Below are 16051 nucleotides of genomic sequence, written 5' to 3' on the forward strand. Positions count from 1 at the left end.
GTGGGGGGGTTTGAAAGAGGATGCAGCTAGACTGGGGCAGGCAATTATTTCAGGCAGAGAGCCGCTTACCCAGTTGTGGCAGGCTGTTGAGGGCTGCATGGGTAGCCCTGCCCCTTGACAGATGACCCACCCCCTAGGTCACCATCTTGGGACCAATGTCCCAATGTCTTGGGACCAATGTCCCAGGGCCAGCACCGGTGGGGACCACAGTAGGGCACAGGCTGACAGGGGTCTGGGGAGCCGGGCTGGACTGCAGCAGCAGGGAGAGCGGGGAGCTGCCCCAGCTCCACAGAGCCCCTGCTGGCTGGGACCCCTGTACTCCTGCCACCCAGCCCTGGCCCTGGGACACCAGTGCGGACCCCACGTTCCCTCTGATTCCCGTGCCCACTCGCACCCAGTACCCCCCCAGCTCCATGGTACAGGCTGGGGGCAGCGCACACCCCCCAACCCCCTGTGCGCCGGCAGGGAAGAAGTTGGTGCTGAGCACAGGGAAAAGCAGCCCCTCACCCACCCCATGGCCAGTACAGGCAGCCCCATGTGGGCTGCAAGCGGCTACAGAGCAGGGCGCTGGCCTTGGGGTGAGCGAGGGGCCACTTTTCCCCTGCGTTCAGCACCAGCTTATAACCTGGCCCCACTGCCAGCCTGGGCTCCAAGCCAGCTCCAGACTCGCCCGTTGGGGGCCGCAGCTGTGGCCCACCGCTGCTTGCTGCACTGGGCAGTGTTGGCTGCTGCTCCCCACCTGGAGCTTGTGTGCTGGGCAACCCAGAGGCAACAGTGGCAAACACTGCCCGGTGCAGCAAGTGGGGGGGCTGCAGCTGCTGTCACCATGCGCAGCCCTGATGGGCAGGGCCGGAGCCAATACGGTGCCTCGGCTGGCAGTGGGGCTGGGTTACAAGGTTGATTCAGAGCTGCGGGGAAAGCGGCCCCTCACCCACCCCAAGCCCAGTGCCCCATGCTGCAGCCCACCTGGGGCTGCCTGTGCCTTCTCTGTGAGTGGCTGCAGCATGGGGTGCTGGCCACAGGGCAGGGGAGGAGCCGCTTTCCTCTGCACTGGGAAGGAACCTGGGAAAATAAACTCCTTCGGGACCATTTCAGGCGGGACATAAGGAAGAATTTCTTTACAGTCCGAGCCCAAGAAGTCTGGAATAGACTGCCACCAGAGGTGGTTCAAGCACCTACTTTGAACACCTTCAAGAGAAATTTGGATGTTTATGTTGCTGGGATCCTATGACCCCAGCTGACTTCCTGCCCCTGGGGCAGGGGGCTGGACTCAATCTTCTGAGGTCCCTTCCAGCCCTGAAGTCTATGAAATTTATGAAAAGCTGAGCACAGGTAAAAGCAGCCCCTCCCCCACCCCGTGGCTGGTGCTCCCTCTTGCAGCCGCTCACAACCCATGGAGCTGTCCAGAGCAGGCACAGGCAGCCTCATGTGGGCTGTGAGCGGCTGCAGCGTGGGGCACCAGCCACAGGACAGGTGAGGGGCTGCTTTCCCACTGCCTGCCCTGGGCCACTTTTCCCCGGGCTCCTTCCTTGTCCAGGGTCCTCCCCTGCCCTTCCCTCCCCCCACTTCCACCTTATCCGAGGTTCTGGCGCTGCTGGGGCAGCCATGTGCTGGGGCTTCCGGCTGGGAGGGTGGGGCCAGGCAGGCCCTGCTGTTGTGGGAGCCCGCCAGGCTTCCCCTGGGTCCTACTGCTCTTGGTTCCAGTCATTTTTGACAGGAACCAAGGGCAGATAAATATTAATTTTCTAAATTTTTTAAGGGCCCCGTGGGCCGGATAGAATGGCCTCAAGGGCTGCATCCAGCCCGTGGGCTGCATCTTGCCCACCTGAACTAGACTGTTCTCAGTAGTGGCAGAACAAGAAGCAACGGTCTCAAGTTGTAGCAAGGGAAGTTTAGGTTACATTAGGAAGAACTTTCTCACTAGGAGGGTAGTAAAGCACTGGAACAGGTTACCCACAGAGGTGATGGAAACTCCATCCTTGGGATTTTTCAAAACACAGCAGACAAAACTTTGACTGAAATGTTCTAGGTGGGAATGGTCCTGCTTTGAGCAGAGGGTTGGACTAGATGACTTCCTGAGGTCCCTTTCAACCATAACTTTCTATGATTCTATGAATTACATATCTGAAGATTTTAAAATCTTCATGGCACAGTTAACCAATTTAGCAGCAACTAGGCTTTCTTGAAGTTGTCAGGGATATATTACCTATTTAGGTTTTGGACTAGCTAATGCAAAAAACAAATACTGAAAGATCACCACATGTTCAATAAACCTAGTGATCTCTTTAGCATGGCTGAAAGCAATTCAAAATTCACACTGACCTCAAAGCTGTATGTACCCCACTTGTAAAACACTACTCCTGGATAAATATGCATTAACTTCTTTAAAGGTAAAACAGATGCATTTACAAAAGAAGCAGTATGGCACTATTAATCTTTTGACAATGTTTTCCAAAGAAAAAGAAAGCGAAAGGAAAAATAGCACTGTACAAAGAGTAAACTGAAAATAACAGTCAAGTCAAGTTTCTTCCCTGTCTTCTTAAAGCAGAGCCACACTACAGGCTGCAAAACAATTTGGATTCTCACATCTGAACTCTTTGGCAGCCAGAAGAGGGCAGATGCCTATACCTGCTCCCACCAAGTAAACTAGCAACCTCTGCAACAGTTTATTCCTTTCCAGATGCAGAGTATCTAAACCAATTGCTTTGCAAGGACCAAAATTGAATGAAACTGGACCTAATATAACAAGCTGAGCATCTAAAGGGTTTTCTTTAACCAAATGGTGTTACCCACTTGTGGAGACATTAAAAATATAGAGCTTTTTAATAATGCCTCAAGTAGATACAAACTGAAGCAACCAGAAACTAACTTAAGGTTTCAAAACAATAAAAAGTAGTTAAGCTTCCACAGCAAATAATAACAGTGCCACATTTCTCATTAGAACAGCTGGAAGGAGTATCTTGGGAGTTTATAAATATAGTTCCTCAGTTACACAGACAACTAAAACTGCAGTAAACCATTTTTGAAAGTCCTGATCCAAGACAACATCACAGATAACAGACACTAAGAACATCAGCAGGCCCAAAAAGATCCCTGACCCAAGTGCATTTCTTAGAGTAACTTAAGCTTTACTGCATATTTCCAAGAACGTTGATCTACCTAAACATGAAGTAGCTGAATGCTTTGGAAGACTGGCCTACAATTTCGAGGGCTGCACTTCTCACTCCATTGATCTTGATTTTTGTACTACAGTAGTAGACAATACACAAGCATGTCAGCTGACTTTTTTCTGAAGCTAGACTGTGGGCATAAAAACCACATATTTAATCCACCTAACCCAAATTACTGCATTCACTTGAATACGAGGACCCCCCAAATTTATTTTTCCTGCTGTAGCAGTGAAAAAGAGACAAATTCAAGGCAAACCTCCAATAGTTAGATTCTATACCTGGAAAACAACAACAAATTTATAAATTTTCCATAAATAGACTCTAATTATTGGGGGGTCATCTTAAAATCAGGATCATCTTCTATCCAAGTAAATACAATATTAGGCTACTAAAGCTTTTGCTTACTGTTTGTGTTCCAGGCAATGATTTAACAAACACACTGCCTTAGCACAGACACAGTAGAGATTTCCCTTACTGCTAGTAATTTAGCAAAAGCTAAAGCATTGTTTCTGTCTGCTATTGGATACCATCTAACAATTCTGTCAGTGTCCTGCCAGTAACTATAAAGTCTGAATTTAAGATTAATCTTCTGAGTGCATTACATATCATTAGATTTATGGACTTCTTTAATTTCCAAAGATAAATGCAAATCTCATTTAAAACTTTATGACCAGTAATGTATCAAATGGTATTTCTAACAATTAAAAAAAAAAAAAAAAAAAAAAAAAAAAAGAATGGGGGGGGCATATGTAAGTTTTCAAAACTCGACTACATCTTCTCACAGATTAATCCCTGCATGTGTCTTAGAAAGATGTGGGCCTATATGTGCATGTGTATTAACTGCACAGAAAAAGGCCACAAATTTATAGAATAAATAAAATATATCTTTACAACAGTGAGCTATTTAAAAGTACTTCATTAAATTAATATAACAGTATAGAATGTGTATATATAGAACTTACACATGCATAACAATGTTCTAAAATGGATTTTTTTTTTAAAGTATCAAACTGAAAACACCTATTACATAAAACAAAAACGGGAAGAACCTTGCAGCAAAATGAATCTTAATAGAGGAAAATTTCAGAAACATATTGCAGGCTTCCAAGATAAAAGCCAAGCTAGTACAAAAGTAGAAAGTGAGTAAATGCACCGCCTTAACAAAAATGTGTATTTACTGTATTGAGAAAAAAATGCACAAAGATGCTTCTTGAAATAACTTTAATGTGCTTGGAATTAATTCAAGCTCTTTTCCATGATATGGACATGCATGAATTTTTATTTTTTTGGCACAGAAAACTGTCAAGCAGATGAATGGTCATTTCTATTTTATGAAGGGAAACCAGTGGTAATAAAATGCAAAATAACTTCCTTGGGGTTGTTCTTATTGGTATTTTAGAAATGCTTCAATGTAAACATCTCTTAACTTGACATTGTATAATATTTCAGCTAAGTAAAAGATAATGCACAAATCAAAAATTTACAAATTAGGGAAAAGATTTTTCAACATTTCCTAACTTTGGATGTTTGTTATTATCATCTTTTTCTGCAATATGTTTTTCTCATCCACCCAGGTAAAAAAAATGTCAGTTCTCTATGCTTTTATGTCTCAGAGCTCTAGGTGAGTCATCTTACACACAAACCTCAGTATGATTTGCTGATTTAAGAAAATGGAGAAAAGTATGTTTATGGAAGTGACTGATAACCATGAACCACTTTAAGTTGGATCAGTTCTTAGCACTGTTTAATGTATATTCATAAATATAAAGCTCAAGTATTACAGCATAACAGTATAAAATGACTAAGCATGCTATGGAAAAAACCCAGCCTAACGCCTTATTTTATTTAGAAGATGAAAGACTGGTGTATAGCATTAAAATAATTACCTATGTGCTTTTAATCACAAGTGAAGAATTTTTCAGACATTTACTATTTTAAATTAATGCAGCTGTAGAGATCACAAGCCTCTCTAATGCAGAAATTAACTAAGAGTATGAAGTAAAGCAGCAGGAAATCTTAAGTGAAATTCCAATGATTACAAATGCTGTTTTGAATTTGAATGTTAAATGACAGTTCTATTAAAATAGAGAATACTAAGCTGCTGAATGATCTATATACCTCCCTCATTTGTGGTGTGTCTTATTTTTTGTTCTGTACGGGGCCCCTCAACTTTATTGCATCCATGAGCAATTCAACTAGAAATGACACTAGAAAAACATTTCTAACTAGAAAAAAAAGAAATGTATGATACAGAAATTCCTAAATCATACATTTAATTAGGTGCATTTTATAGAGTTTGCTGTCTGGAGCCGACTTCACCTGAGTTTTTATTTACAAAAACTATTTACTCTGGTATTCCATAAAATTTATACTTACCTTGGCAGCCTCTGCATCACACGGTACAAAGAGCGTGCACGATACAGAGCACCTACTCAAAGAAACACACTCACCAATACATACTGTGAAGTTTTACAAATATTACAAGGGAAAACGTGTTTGACTATCAACAATTCCTTGGTAGTTTGTTTTTATGCTAAGTGTGCTTTTCTAGTTTGATGTTGCTTACATTCTAAGTATTAGGGCATTTTAACTATTCAATACCAGATTTGTTAGGCCTTAAATAAACCTACTTTGACAGAAGTTTCATAATGATATTTTTTATCATTGTCCCTCCTCTCTTACTCCCCAGAATAACATTTTAACCATGTTTAAGTTAGCCTGATTTCACATGCTGTAACCTAAAAATAACACATGCAGTATCTTTCACAGTAGATGTAAACTGGGCTCATTTTACTGAAGGATTTCTCCTCATATATCTTCTAATCCCTCCCAAAATGCCAAGACCACTGAATTTTTTCAGCCTATTTAACCCTGACAGTGATTTGGAGCATTTGAGAGATACAAAAGATGCCTGGATCTGTGTTCCTTCTACATATTTTTATTACCACTGAACTCATAAATGTAAAGACTGAAGAACTGGGCCCAGGATGAACAGTTACTAGGGCTGTGCGAAGCTTGGGTCCCTAGTTTGATTCGGCGGAAATTTGGCCTAATTCAGTGGCCGAATCCCCGAATCTGTATCAAATCAGGAGGTGCTTTAATCTCTCCAAATCGAATCAAAACCCTCCAAATCAATTCAGGGAGATTTGGCGATTCGGATATAGACAGCTTTAAATGTTTTTTCTACAGACCTCAAGGTACCAGGTGGCTCATGACTGCTGCAACGGTGGAGTGGATGGAGTGACCCACAGGAGTGCAGGAGGTCCCCAGTGCGCTTGGCAGCAAACTTGGAAGCGGACCAGAAGCAGTTCTGGTCCATTTCTGGGTCTGTCAGGAAGCATGCGGGGCCCCCCCCCGGCTCAGCAACTGGTGCCTCCTGGGTCGGAGGGGGGACAGGGGGGACACCCTGGGTCCCCCCACGGCTGATCACTGAGCTTGGGGGGGCCCACAGGGGGCCCCCTTGAGCGCTCGGTGGCAGATCTGGAAATAGAGTGGAAGTATTTTCAGTCCACCTCCAGGTTCACCACCAAGCAACTTCAGATTCGGATTAAGCCGAACTGAAGCAGCGACAGTGATTTGAATCAACAAATCAAATCACTGTCCCCAGTTCAGGCCAAATCTGAATCAAATACAACCCGCTTCACACACCCCTAAATTTAGTTACTGTATATTGGTAGAATTAGCAAGTGCAAAGAGATAACTAGATGGATCCGAGTCATTTCTCTTCAGTGTTAGGGGCTGCTAGGAAACAACTAAAGAAGGACCTAGCTCCTGCTCCTGCCATGATTTTATGTTCATATGCGTTATTTGGAACCCTCTCGTTCCTAATCCAAAGACAGCTTCTTTTGAAGCTCAGCACAGTTTCTACCAATATGGAGATGGGCTTTCTGCCTTCTAAACCTTCACCAGCAGGTTCAACATGAATCAAACCAAAAACTATATGCCTTTTTAATTTATGCAAACACCTTTATAAAAAGCTCTCCATGACAGTACAACTGGAAGTGGTAAATGTTCATTAACTGCACAAGCCAAAAGGCAGTTAATATTTGATTTTTTGGATAAAACATTCTTACTATAAAAACAACGAATGGGATAAGCAGAATTTCAGCATGTTTATTAAATTTACAGTAATATACTGAAATACTCTTGTCCTTTTTAAAGTATGTGTTAAGTAACTAAATCATTTTTATCTTTCCAGACTGTAAGTAATAAAGGATTTAATAAGTTATTTAAGCTCTACACTATCCTCATGTATTTTAATGTTACTGAAAGGATAAAAAACAGTAATTCTGAAAGAGGGAATAGAATGGTCTATACTAAATACACTTCAGATGTAACAGCAGTATGTCACAGACTTCAAGGATAATTTTGCGCGTGGTTCCCCCCCCAAAATTAAATTTTCACATAGTACAAACCTAACATTTTTAACTGGAGTAAAAATATATTCCTTACAAGTTAAATTGAAAAACATTGTTAAAGGCTATCTAACTTAAAAAAATATATCATACATACCTTGGGCTCTAAGAAGCACCCTTTAAAATAGCGATACTGAATAGCATCTCCTCTAGTAAGTTCTGCTGTAGCTTTCCATAATATGCTGTGGAAGAACAGTTTAAAATATTTTATTACATTCATTTTTCTGAATTTTTTTTTTTTTTTTTTAATAGATCCAAATCTAGATTTCAGCTTAATGTATGCCTAAAAAAAACTTGAAAAAGTTGCTACACTTAAGACAGCAAAGTTTTAGGAAAGCAAGCAAAAACACATTTATTTGAAAATGATAGGTCTTACCAAAGCCATTTTCTTTTGTCAATTTTTTTAAAGTGTTGGATATAGTTAAGTCATCTTGGACAGAATGGAAAGCAAATACAGATATGCAAATACACCAGCACTCTTGCATCTTGTAGAGAATATGTGAGTTTATGTAAAGATATTTTAAAATGGTTTGCGATATAAAAGAAACTTTGCAATATCAAAACTAAGGTATGGCAAACTTGTTACTGCTACAGCCATTCACTATCAATGCTGCGCTGAGCCATTCAAAAAGATATGACATTGAGAATGCTGCTCTAACCCTGCATGCAGCACTATCAGCCTTTACATAAAAAAAGCAAGTCTGAAGTTTAACTGCAATCAATCAGACATGCATGCATTTCTCCATAGATATGAAAATAAGCCTTAGTGTAGTTATACAAAAAAGCTGTCTTAATCAGCTTAGGCAACCATGGATAAAGTACACTTAGCATTTATACTTCATTTTTCATCTGTATATCTCACGAGCTTTACAAAATGCAAGAATTCTCAGACCCTTTTAACAAATGGGAAACGAGACAAAAAAGGTTAAATGACTTGTCCCAAGTTCACACAGAAATCAATGTCAGAGTTACAAAAAGATCCCATAAGCCCTGACCCTCTGCATTTCACTGGCAGAGTATTATTGAAGAAATATCCTAACTGTTCCACTATTTTATTTACAAACTAAGTAAATTATGCTAATGAATCAAATTAACTGTGAATGGAGATTTTATAACAAACCTTAACAATGCAGTATTGTACAGATTCAGAAGGAAAATGTAAGTACCCAAAAGATTTTATAATACAATATTCATTAACTATGTTTCAGTGTCAATGACCTTAACAGCACTATTATAAAATAAGTTTTGGCAAATATTATCCTGAGAAATGCCATTGCCTTATTTTAGCTGATGGCATCATTCAAAACTAAGAAAGGACATGCATTACTTTAGTTACATCTCCACCATATTCTAATTACTTCAGCAGACATCTTATGTTTAAAAATGTTGGGCAAACATTTAGGCAACTTAGATCAAAATTCTAGAGAATTTTATAAATAGTGTATGTAGTTTTTAGAGTTTGAGTCCGGGGTCAGAATGAGCGTTAGCTCAGTAGCCTTAAAAACTTACCACCCGTCAGCATAAACATCTGGATGAAGAATTACTGCAAGCTGAGGATTCCAGTTGCCCAAAGAGTTGCAGCTCCCACATACTGCTATAACTTCTCCTAAAAACAGAATCATCGTTACTAAGGCTCATCTTTCATTAGAAACTATAGACAGTACTTCAAAGAATTTAAAACCGTAATTTTCAAGATAAATAAATCTACGCATTCAGCACTCACTGATTCAGTTTCAAACATTTTACCACAAGATTACCATGCCAAATCCTCCAGCAACAATGCTGTTCAAACACATCTGGAAAGAGGACAGGTAGATTTTCAGGGCAATGTTCTTAATGCCAGGTCAGTCTTCTTAACACTCATTTGAAATAGTTTACATTTTCTTAAGCAGACTTTATGCCCAGTAAGTAGGATAACCATATGTCTCAGTTTGGCTGGGACAGTCCCAGATTCTGTACGCCATCCCGGTCAATTGGTGAAAATGGAAACAGAAGTCCCGGTTTGGCACTACCCTTCCTGCTCTGCCCAGCCTGGTTCCTCCTGAGCAGCAGCTGAAAGCAGGATGGTAGACTGAGCTGGACACTGCTCCTCCTGCCTGGGATGGAGGGAGAGTTGCTGTGAACGCAGACTACTCACGTGTGCATGCATGCAGTGCCCTGGGCAAACTTGTATTTTGGTGCCTTTTGTCACCCTCCTGAGTGGTGCCTGGAGGTGGGGGGCAGGCTGGGCTGGGCACTGCTGGGATAGTAAGGGGGGCAGCGTCCCAGATTTCCTTAAAAATACCTACCAATAAGTAACAACTAATCTTTGTGTTTTAAAATAGTCTCTGTTTGTGTCACCTATCTGCCTCTGAACCCAGGTGAATCATTCTGGCCTGCAGCAGGCAATGGTTGCCTAACACTGTATTAGAGTATTTAAACGCGAGACCCAATGCACTGAGAAGCTGGAAAGTACTTATCTGTCAAATGTACACATTAAAAAGACACCACAGCTTTTTTCCACAGTACTATTAGATAAAACCTGCATTCTAATTCTAAAACTGGACAGTCAAATCCTGCCTCTTGAATTTACTGTTTGCATGAATTTTATACTCTTCCTGGTTTCTTTATTTCCTAAACCTGGTAGAAATCGGTAAATTAAATACTTATCACTCAGAAAGATACAGTTTGCCAGGGCTATATTTAAAAGACAGCGATAATGATGTCTAACCTATTTCTCAAGGTTGCTATAAAGTTTACTTAGTGTTTCTAAAATGCTAGAAGAATCTCAGATAAAAGGCGTACGAGAAATGCACATACATAATATACCTGAACTGATATTACTTTGCTCAGTACAGCTTCCTGTATTTGCAGGATTTTTCTGGGCTTTTCATATAGACCAATTTAACTGAGGATTAATTAGCTTTTCATGATGAACTCAAATGAGTTTTTCTACAGATGGAATTATAGAAAAGCACAGCTAAAAAGGACCTCATGAGGTCATCTGGGGAAGCTCTTCAGTCAAGACAGGATCATCTCTGACTAAACCATCCCAGTCAACTGTCCAAGTCTGCTCTTAAAGCAACCTGAAGAAGAATGGCTCTTATTTGAAAATTTACTAACTTTATACCAAAAATACAGCTGGTTAGTTAAAAGATATCACCCCCCAAAATCCTTGCCTCTTGCCTAATTCCTGGACCATCATAGATACAGCATCATTCTAAGGTTACCATAACCTGCTCTTGAAAATTTACAAGCATGGAGATTCCACTACCTCTCTAGTGAGAATCTTCGACTTAAATTTCCTCTGTTGGGGAAGCAAACCAGTATGCTTTTTTTTTTTTTAAATAAACTGGAGCGCACTGTTAGCTCATACTCTTGTTCCTGGTCCATTGCAACTCCCTGGTTCATCTCTACAGTACTGGAGCCTAGCCAATTATTCCTCAGTCTGTATTTGGGCATGCAATTATTCCATCCTAAATGCAGGACTTTGCACTTGTCCTTGTAGAATTTCATCCAATTGATTCTGGACCAGTTCTCCAGTTTATCCAGATTGTTTTGAATCCTAGCCCTACCCTCTAGTGTCTGGTGTTATCAGCTATCTGTTAAGTGCACACTCCATACAACTTGGTGTTAGCTGCTATTTGTTAAGTGTACACTCAATCCCATCCTTCAGATTAGTAATGGAGATATTACACAATACCAATATGTGATAGTACCTCCCCTCTTTCTAAAGCCTTAGGAACAGTTCTAGGGTGGATTTACAACTGGTTCACTCTCTCATATCTTCTATGTATTTTAAGCTGTAGGAAAAACAACTTAAAAGAAAATGTAACATGATTGTTTTTGGAATATGCTACTAGAGAGCAAGATTTCTAGCGTACAGGCTGGCACAATCAGTGACAAAGCCAATGGTTAAAGCTGGTCAAAATGTGAGAAGAAATTACCAAACTGTAATAGGAAGAGGATGGACATGCTACCCCAGGAGGTTCTCTCCAGTCCCATTTTAATTTTGGTGGCTGAATTCATAGATCTCCACATCAAACTGTTTTGTCAGACTGTTGTGACTGCATGAAACAGGAACGAGAGCGCTGTCTTTCTCCAGTTCTTATTTTGTTATGTCCGTTCACAGTAATACCCAAGTGCTTATATACATGAGGAAAAAAAACAACTAGAAGCGAATCATATTTTCAGGCATCAGATTGACAACCAACATAATTCAATTACCATATTTACTTGAATTTATGACGACTCCCCCATAATTAGATTCTATATAGGGATAATTTATAAATGTGTTATAGCTTTCCAGGTATAGAATGTAATTACTGGAGGGTTGTCTTAAAATTTGCTCTCCCCTGCCCCAACTGCTATAGCACAGAAAACAGTGGCTGATGGGGTCAGGTAGCCCCTTTGCCCTCTGTCCCACCAACTTCCTCCCCCTGTAGCCTTCCTACCCCTCTGCCACCTGCACCCCCCACCCCCAGCTTCACCACATTCTCTGCCCCTATGCAGCTACACCCCACAGTTTCTGCTCCTTCCCTCCATACTAACTCCCCACAGTCTTTGCCTCTTCCCCCCAGCCTCCCAACTCCCAGTCTCTGCCTCTTTCCCACACTCCCAAGAACATCGTCAGGCACTGCGTAGGCTCTGTTCCCTGATGAGTCACCGAGCACAGCACATGGAAGCACAGCCCCTGCCAGGCCATGGAGGGGCAGTGCTGCTAATTGGCTGGGCAGGAACCGAGTTTCCTTGCACTCCATGCTCAGGAGGAAATCCAGCCTAACCCATATCTGAGCTGTGCCTAACAGTAAGAGGGAAGGGAGGAAAAGTGGGGTGGGGGTGGGCAATCTGCATAGGTCAAACAAAGGGAAAGGCAGGAGGCTATTGCAGGTCTGATCCTCCCCAATCCAAGCTCAGGGCCAGAGTCAGAGCCACAGCACTCTCCTTCCCCCCACCTCTGCTTTGTATAAAAAGCTAAGACGAGGAACTCCTTCCTTCCCCGCCACACTGACTGGAATGGGAAAAACTGTGTCTTAGATTTGAGTAAATAAGGTATTCAGGCACACATGAAGTCTTTGGAATTGTGCTTCACTCACATTCCCATTTCTGTCCATACCACCACTTGAAGTGGACTAGAACGGAGAAAAGAAGTTGCTGAAAACCAGTGGATCCACTTCATCCAGAACTTGTATCCACCTTTCCCCTCAGAAGACGCATACCCAAGAGGAGAATAGACTTCCCATGAAGAAAACATATAGGTGAAACTGTCTGTCCAGTATCAGGTACTGCAACTACTCTTCCACCAACAGAAGTAGGGAAGTTGAGAGCTCAAGATACTCCTTAGCCAAGTACCTGTTTCTCCCACTCCATGTTCTAGTGAACCCTCACTCACCAAGCTCAGAATGGGAAAGGAGATGAGCTCCCTCAAGCTAAAGAGGGTATTTTCCCCTCATTTTAGCAGAGGAAACAGCATAGCAATTCCCAATACCCTTCCTTCCCACCCTCTTACATTAACCCAGAGCCTAGAGATTCTTTTAAAAAGACATTTCACCTCTTTGCTAACAGGAAAATTAAATTACAAACAAAATTTTATTATTTCACAGTAGTAATACAAGTCATTAATATAAATTTGTTTGAAATCCACATTAGAAAAGGCTAAGTTATTGACAGTGGTGAAGATCACTCCCATGGGTCAAGTAAAGGGTTGTAGATGATGAGTCTGTTGATGGTTAAGGCCGATCCTAGAGCCACAGACTTTCTGGCTGGTGCCACAGGTGGTAGTTAAAGGGAGGGCTGAACAGCAGATTTCTCAGTCTTGTTCCCTTTCCTTCCATTTCTGTTGTTTTTCTCCCTCCAGCACAAGACCGTTTTCCTCAAAGACATACCTTCTCTCACAGGGCATCACTATATAGCCCTGTCCCTAGCTAGTTTTTCCCAATTTGTAATGTTAATGTTACACTTCTTAATGTTTGCCTTGAGAGTGTCTTTGAAGCATTTTCTCTGGCCCCTCCGTGTCCTTTGTCCTTGGCTGAGTTGGGAGTGTAACACTTGTTGGTAAACTTACATCAGGCATGCGCACACAATGCCTTGTCTACTGCAGCTGATGCTGAATAATCACTGCTTCTGTGCTGGTGGTGTTAGCATCAGTAAGGACACTGGCATTTGTGCAATAATCCTTTCACTTTATGCCAAGGTCTTTCAGAGGTAGCACTGCTGAAGGTGTTCCAGGCTTTTCAGGTGGTCCCTGTAGGCCACCCAAGCTTTACAGCCATACAGGAGAGTCGGGATTACCACAACCTTATATAACAGGAGCAGGAACTTTGTTCAAGTCCTGATGTTGTGATCATTGAACACATGACGATTCAGTTTTCCAAAGGCACAGCTGGCACACTGGATCCTATACTGGATCTTCTTGTCAATGTTGGCTTTAAGAGATGGCTGCTGAGGTATGCAAGGTGCTCAACATTCTCCAGCTCCTATTCATTAATGAGGATCTTCGTCGGGGAAGTTAATTGGTCTGGAACAGGCTGGTGAAGCACTGTTGTTTTTCTAATGTTAAGGGTCAGTCCCAGGTATTGGCATATTTTACAGAAACAGCTAAGGGCTGTTTGTAGGTGCTCCTCAGTATGTGCAATGTCACAAACGAGCATCTTGATGACTGAAAGATGAAAAAACAACTGGTACGATCCAACAGCCCTGCTTGACACCAGTTCAAATGGCAAAGGGCTCCATAGTGGAGCCACTGCATAGGATGCAGGCACTCATCTGATCATGAAGGAGTCTTATCATGGTGATAAATTTCACCAGGCAGCCAAACTTTGATATGATCTTTCCACAGAGCCTCACGGTTATCAGTCAAAGACTCTGGGTCCCAGCGGTGGTGCTGGCATTTTTCCTGGCTCTACCAGGTCACAAAAATCATGTCCATGATGCCTCTTGACGATCTGAAGCCACATTGAGACTCAGGAAGGATTTCCTCAGCAAGAGGGAGCAGCTGGTTCAGCTGAACTTTAGCTAAGACCTTCCCAGCAATGGAGAGGAGGGCAATACCTCCATAGTTTCTACACTCAGACTTATCTCCCATTTTTAAAATGGTGACAATATTAGCATTCCTTAGGTCAGCAGTAATTTCTTTAGTGTTCCAAATTTTAAGAAACAGTCTGTGGAGTTTGTTGGTCATAGTTTCCCCACCAACTTTGAAGACCTCAGCTCGTATGCCATCAGAGTCAGATGCTTTGTTGTTCTGCATGTCTTATCACCTGGTGGACTGGCAAGTGCTTCCCTTACTGGATGCTGTGGATGGATTTGATAATTTCAGTCACTGTCAATTCTCAGTTCAGGAGCTTTTGGTAGTGCTTCTTCCAGTGTTTTTTGAGGGACTCGTCATCTTTGAGGACTGTACTGTGATCTTCAAATCTAAGCAGGGTGAGTCTGCAAGACTGGTCTGTAAGCAGACTCAACTGCACTGAAGAAGTATGACAAGTATGTCCTAATGGTTAACAAATTGTTGGATTTCTTTCACTTTCTCTTCCTACCATCTGTATTCTTGATTTCTTTAATCTTCCTCTGGGCTTCAGCTTTAAGCCTCAAAAAGTTCCCTGCTTTTGACTGGACATAGGATGGTTTTGCCAATCACGGAAAGCTTCTCTGTTCTGATTGAAAAGAGCTTTGATCTCAACGTTGTTTTCATCAAACCAGTCCCGATAGCACTGGGTGATAATGCTAGTTCCATGAAAGCCTCATGGATGGTCTCTTTTAGAGCTTACCAATCTTCCTCAACAAGTATTATCACCGTCAATCCAAAACTGGTGAGTTTCTTACCGAGATGTGTTTGGAGGGCTTCACAGTTGCTAGGGGTCTAAAGGCATTTGATGCTGTACCATCTTTGGACTGATCTGCGTTGCTTTTTAATGTTTCAACACAACCCTGATGGACATGACTGGTCGAGCAGTTATCACCTCCTCTCATGACACGTGTGATATGGAAGTCTTCAAGATCACACGCTTTTACAATAACAGTCAAGGATGTACCATTGTTTCAAGCAGTGGTGTTGTTGCCATGTTGCTTTGTACTTATCACATTGTTTGAAGATAGTGTTAGTAATGACAAGGTCATGCTCTGCACATTTACTGGGTAAAAGAATGCTACTGGAATTGGCCTTGCCCACTCCTTCCTTCCCAAAGGTGCTCCTCCACATGTTAAAGACCCAGCCAACTCCCACGCTGAAGTCTCCAAGGAAGATGATCCCATCCTCTTTCAGGATGGTGGTCAGGATTTCATCAAGGTCAGCACAGAACTGTTCTTCCCTACATTGTGGCTGGCAATGGGTGTTGGGGCACATGTACTGATGATGGTAGCAAATGAACTGTTGATCAGTGGGAGGTGGAGAATAATGAGGTGCTTGCTTGTTAATGCCAACAGGCAATTCAGTCATTTGGCTGACAATTTGGTTCTTAATGGTGAAACCAATGTCATATATTCGCCTGT

The 16051-nt window shown here is 42.0% G+C and overlaps 1 protein-coding gene across 3 annotated transcripts in view; it reads right to left on the minus strand.

Annotated features, from left to right (window-relative positions):
- Positions 1-16051, minus strand: part of GPCPD1 (glycerophosphocholine phosphodiesterase 1) — a 70737-nt gene that overhangs the window by 42370 nt on the left and 12316 nt on the right. For all 3 annotated transcript variants that reach the window (XM_019549065.1, XM_019549066.1, XM_019549067.1), the window contains exons 3-4: positions 9095-9191; positions 7683-7767 (exon numbers count right to left, since the gene is read on the minus strand). In XM_019549065.1, coding sequence (XP_019404610.1) covers positions 7683-7767; positions 9095-9191 — 182 coding nt within the window. The remainder of the gene's footprint in view (positions 1-7682; positions 7768-9094; positions 9192-16051) is intronic.

This window comes from Crocodylus porosus, unplaced genomic scaffold, assembly GCF_001723895.1.
Source record: "Crocodylus porosus isolate Cpor-Errol unplaced genomic scaffold, CroPor_comp1, whole genome shotgun sequence".
Classification (NCBI taxonomy): domain Eukaryota; kingdom Metazoa; phylum Chordata; order Crocodylia; family Crocodylidae; genus Crocodylus; species Crocodylus porosus.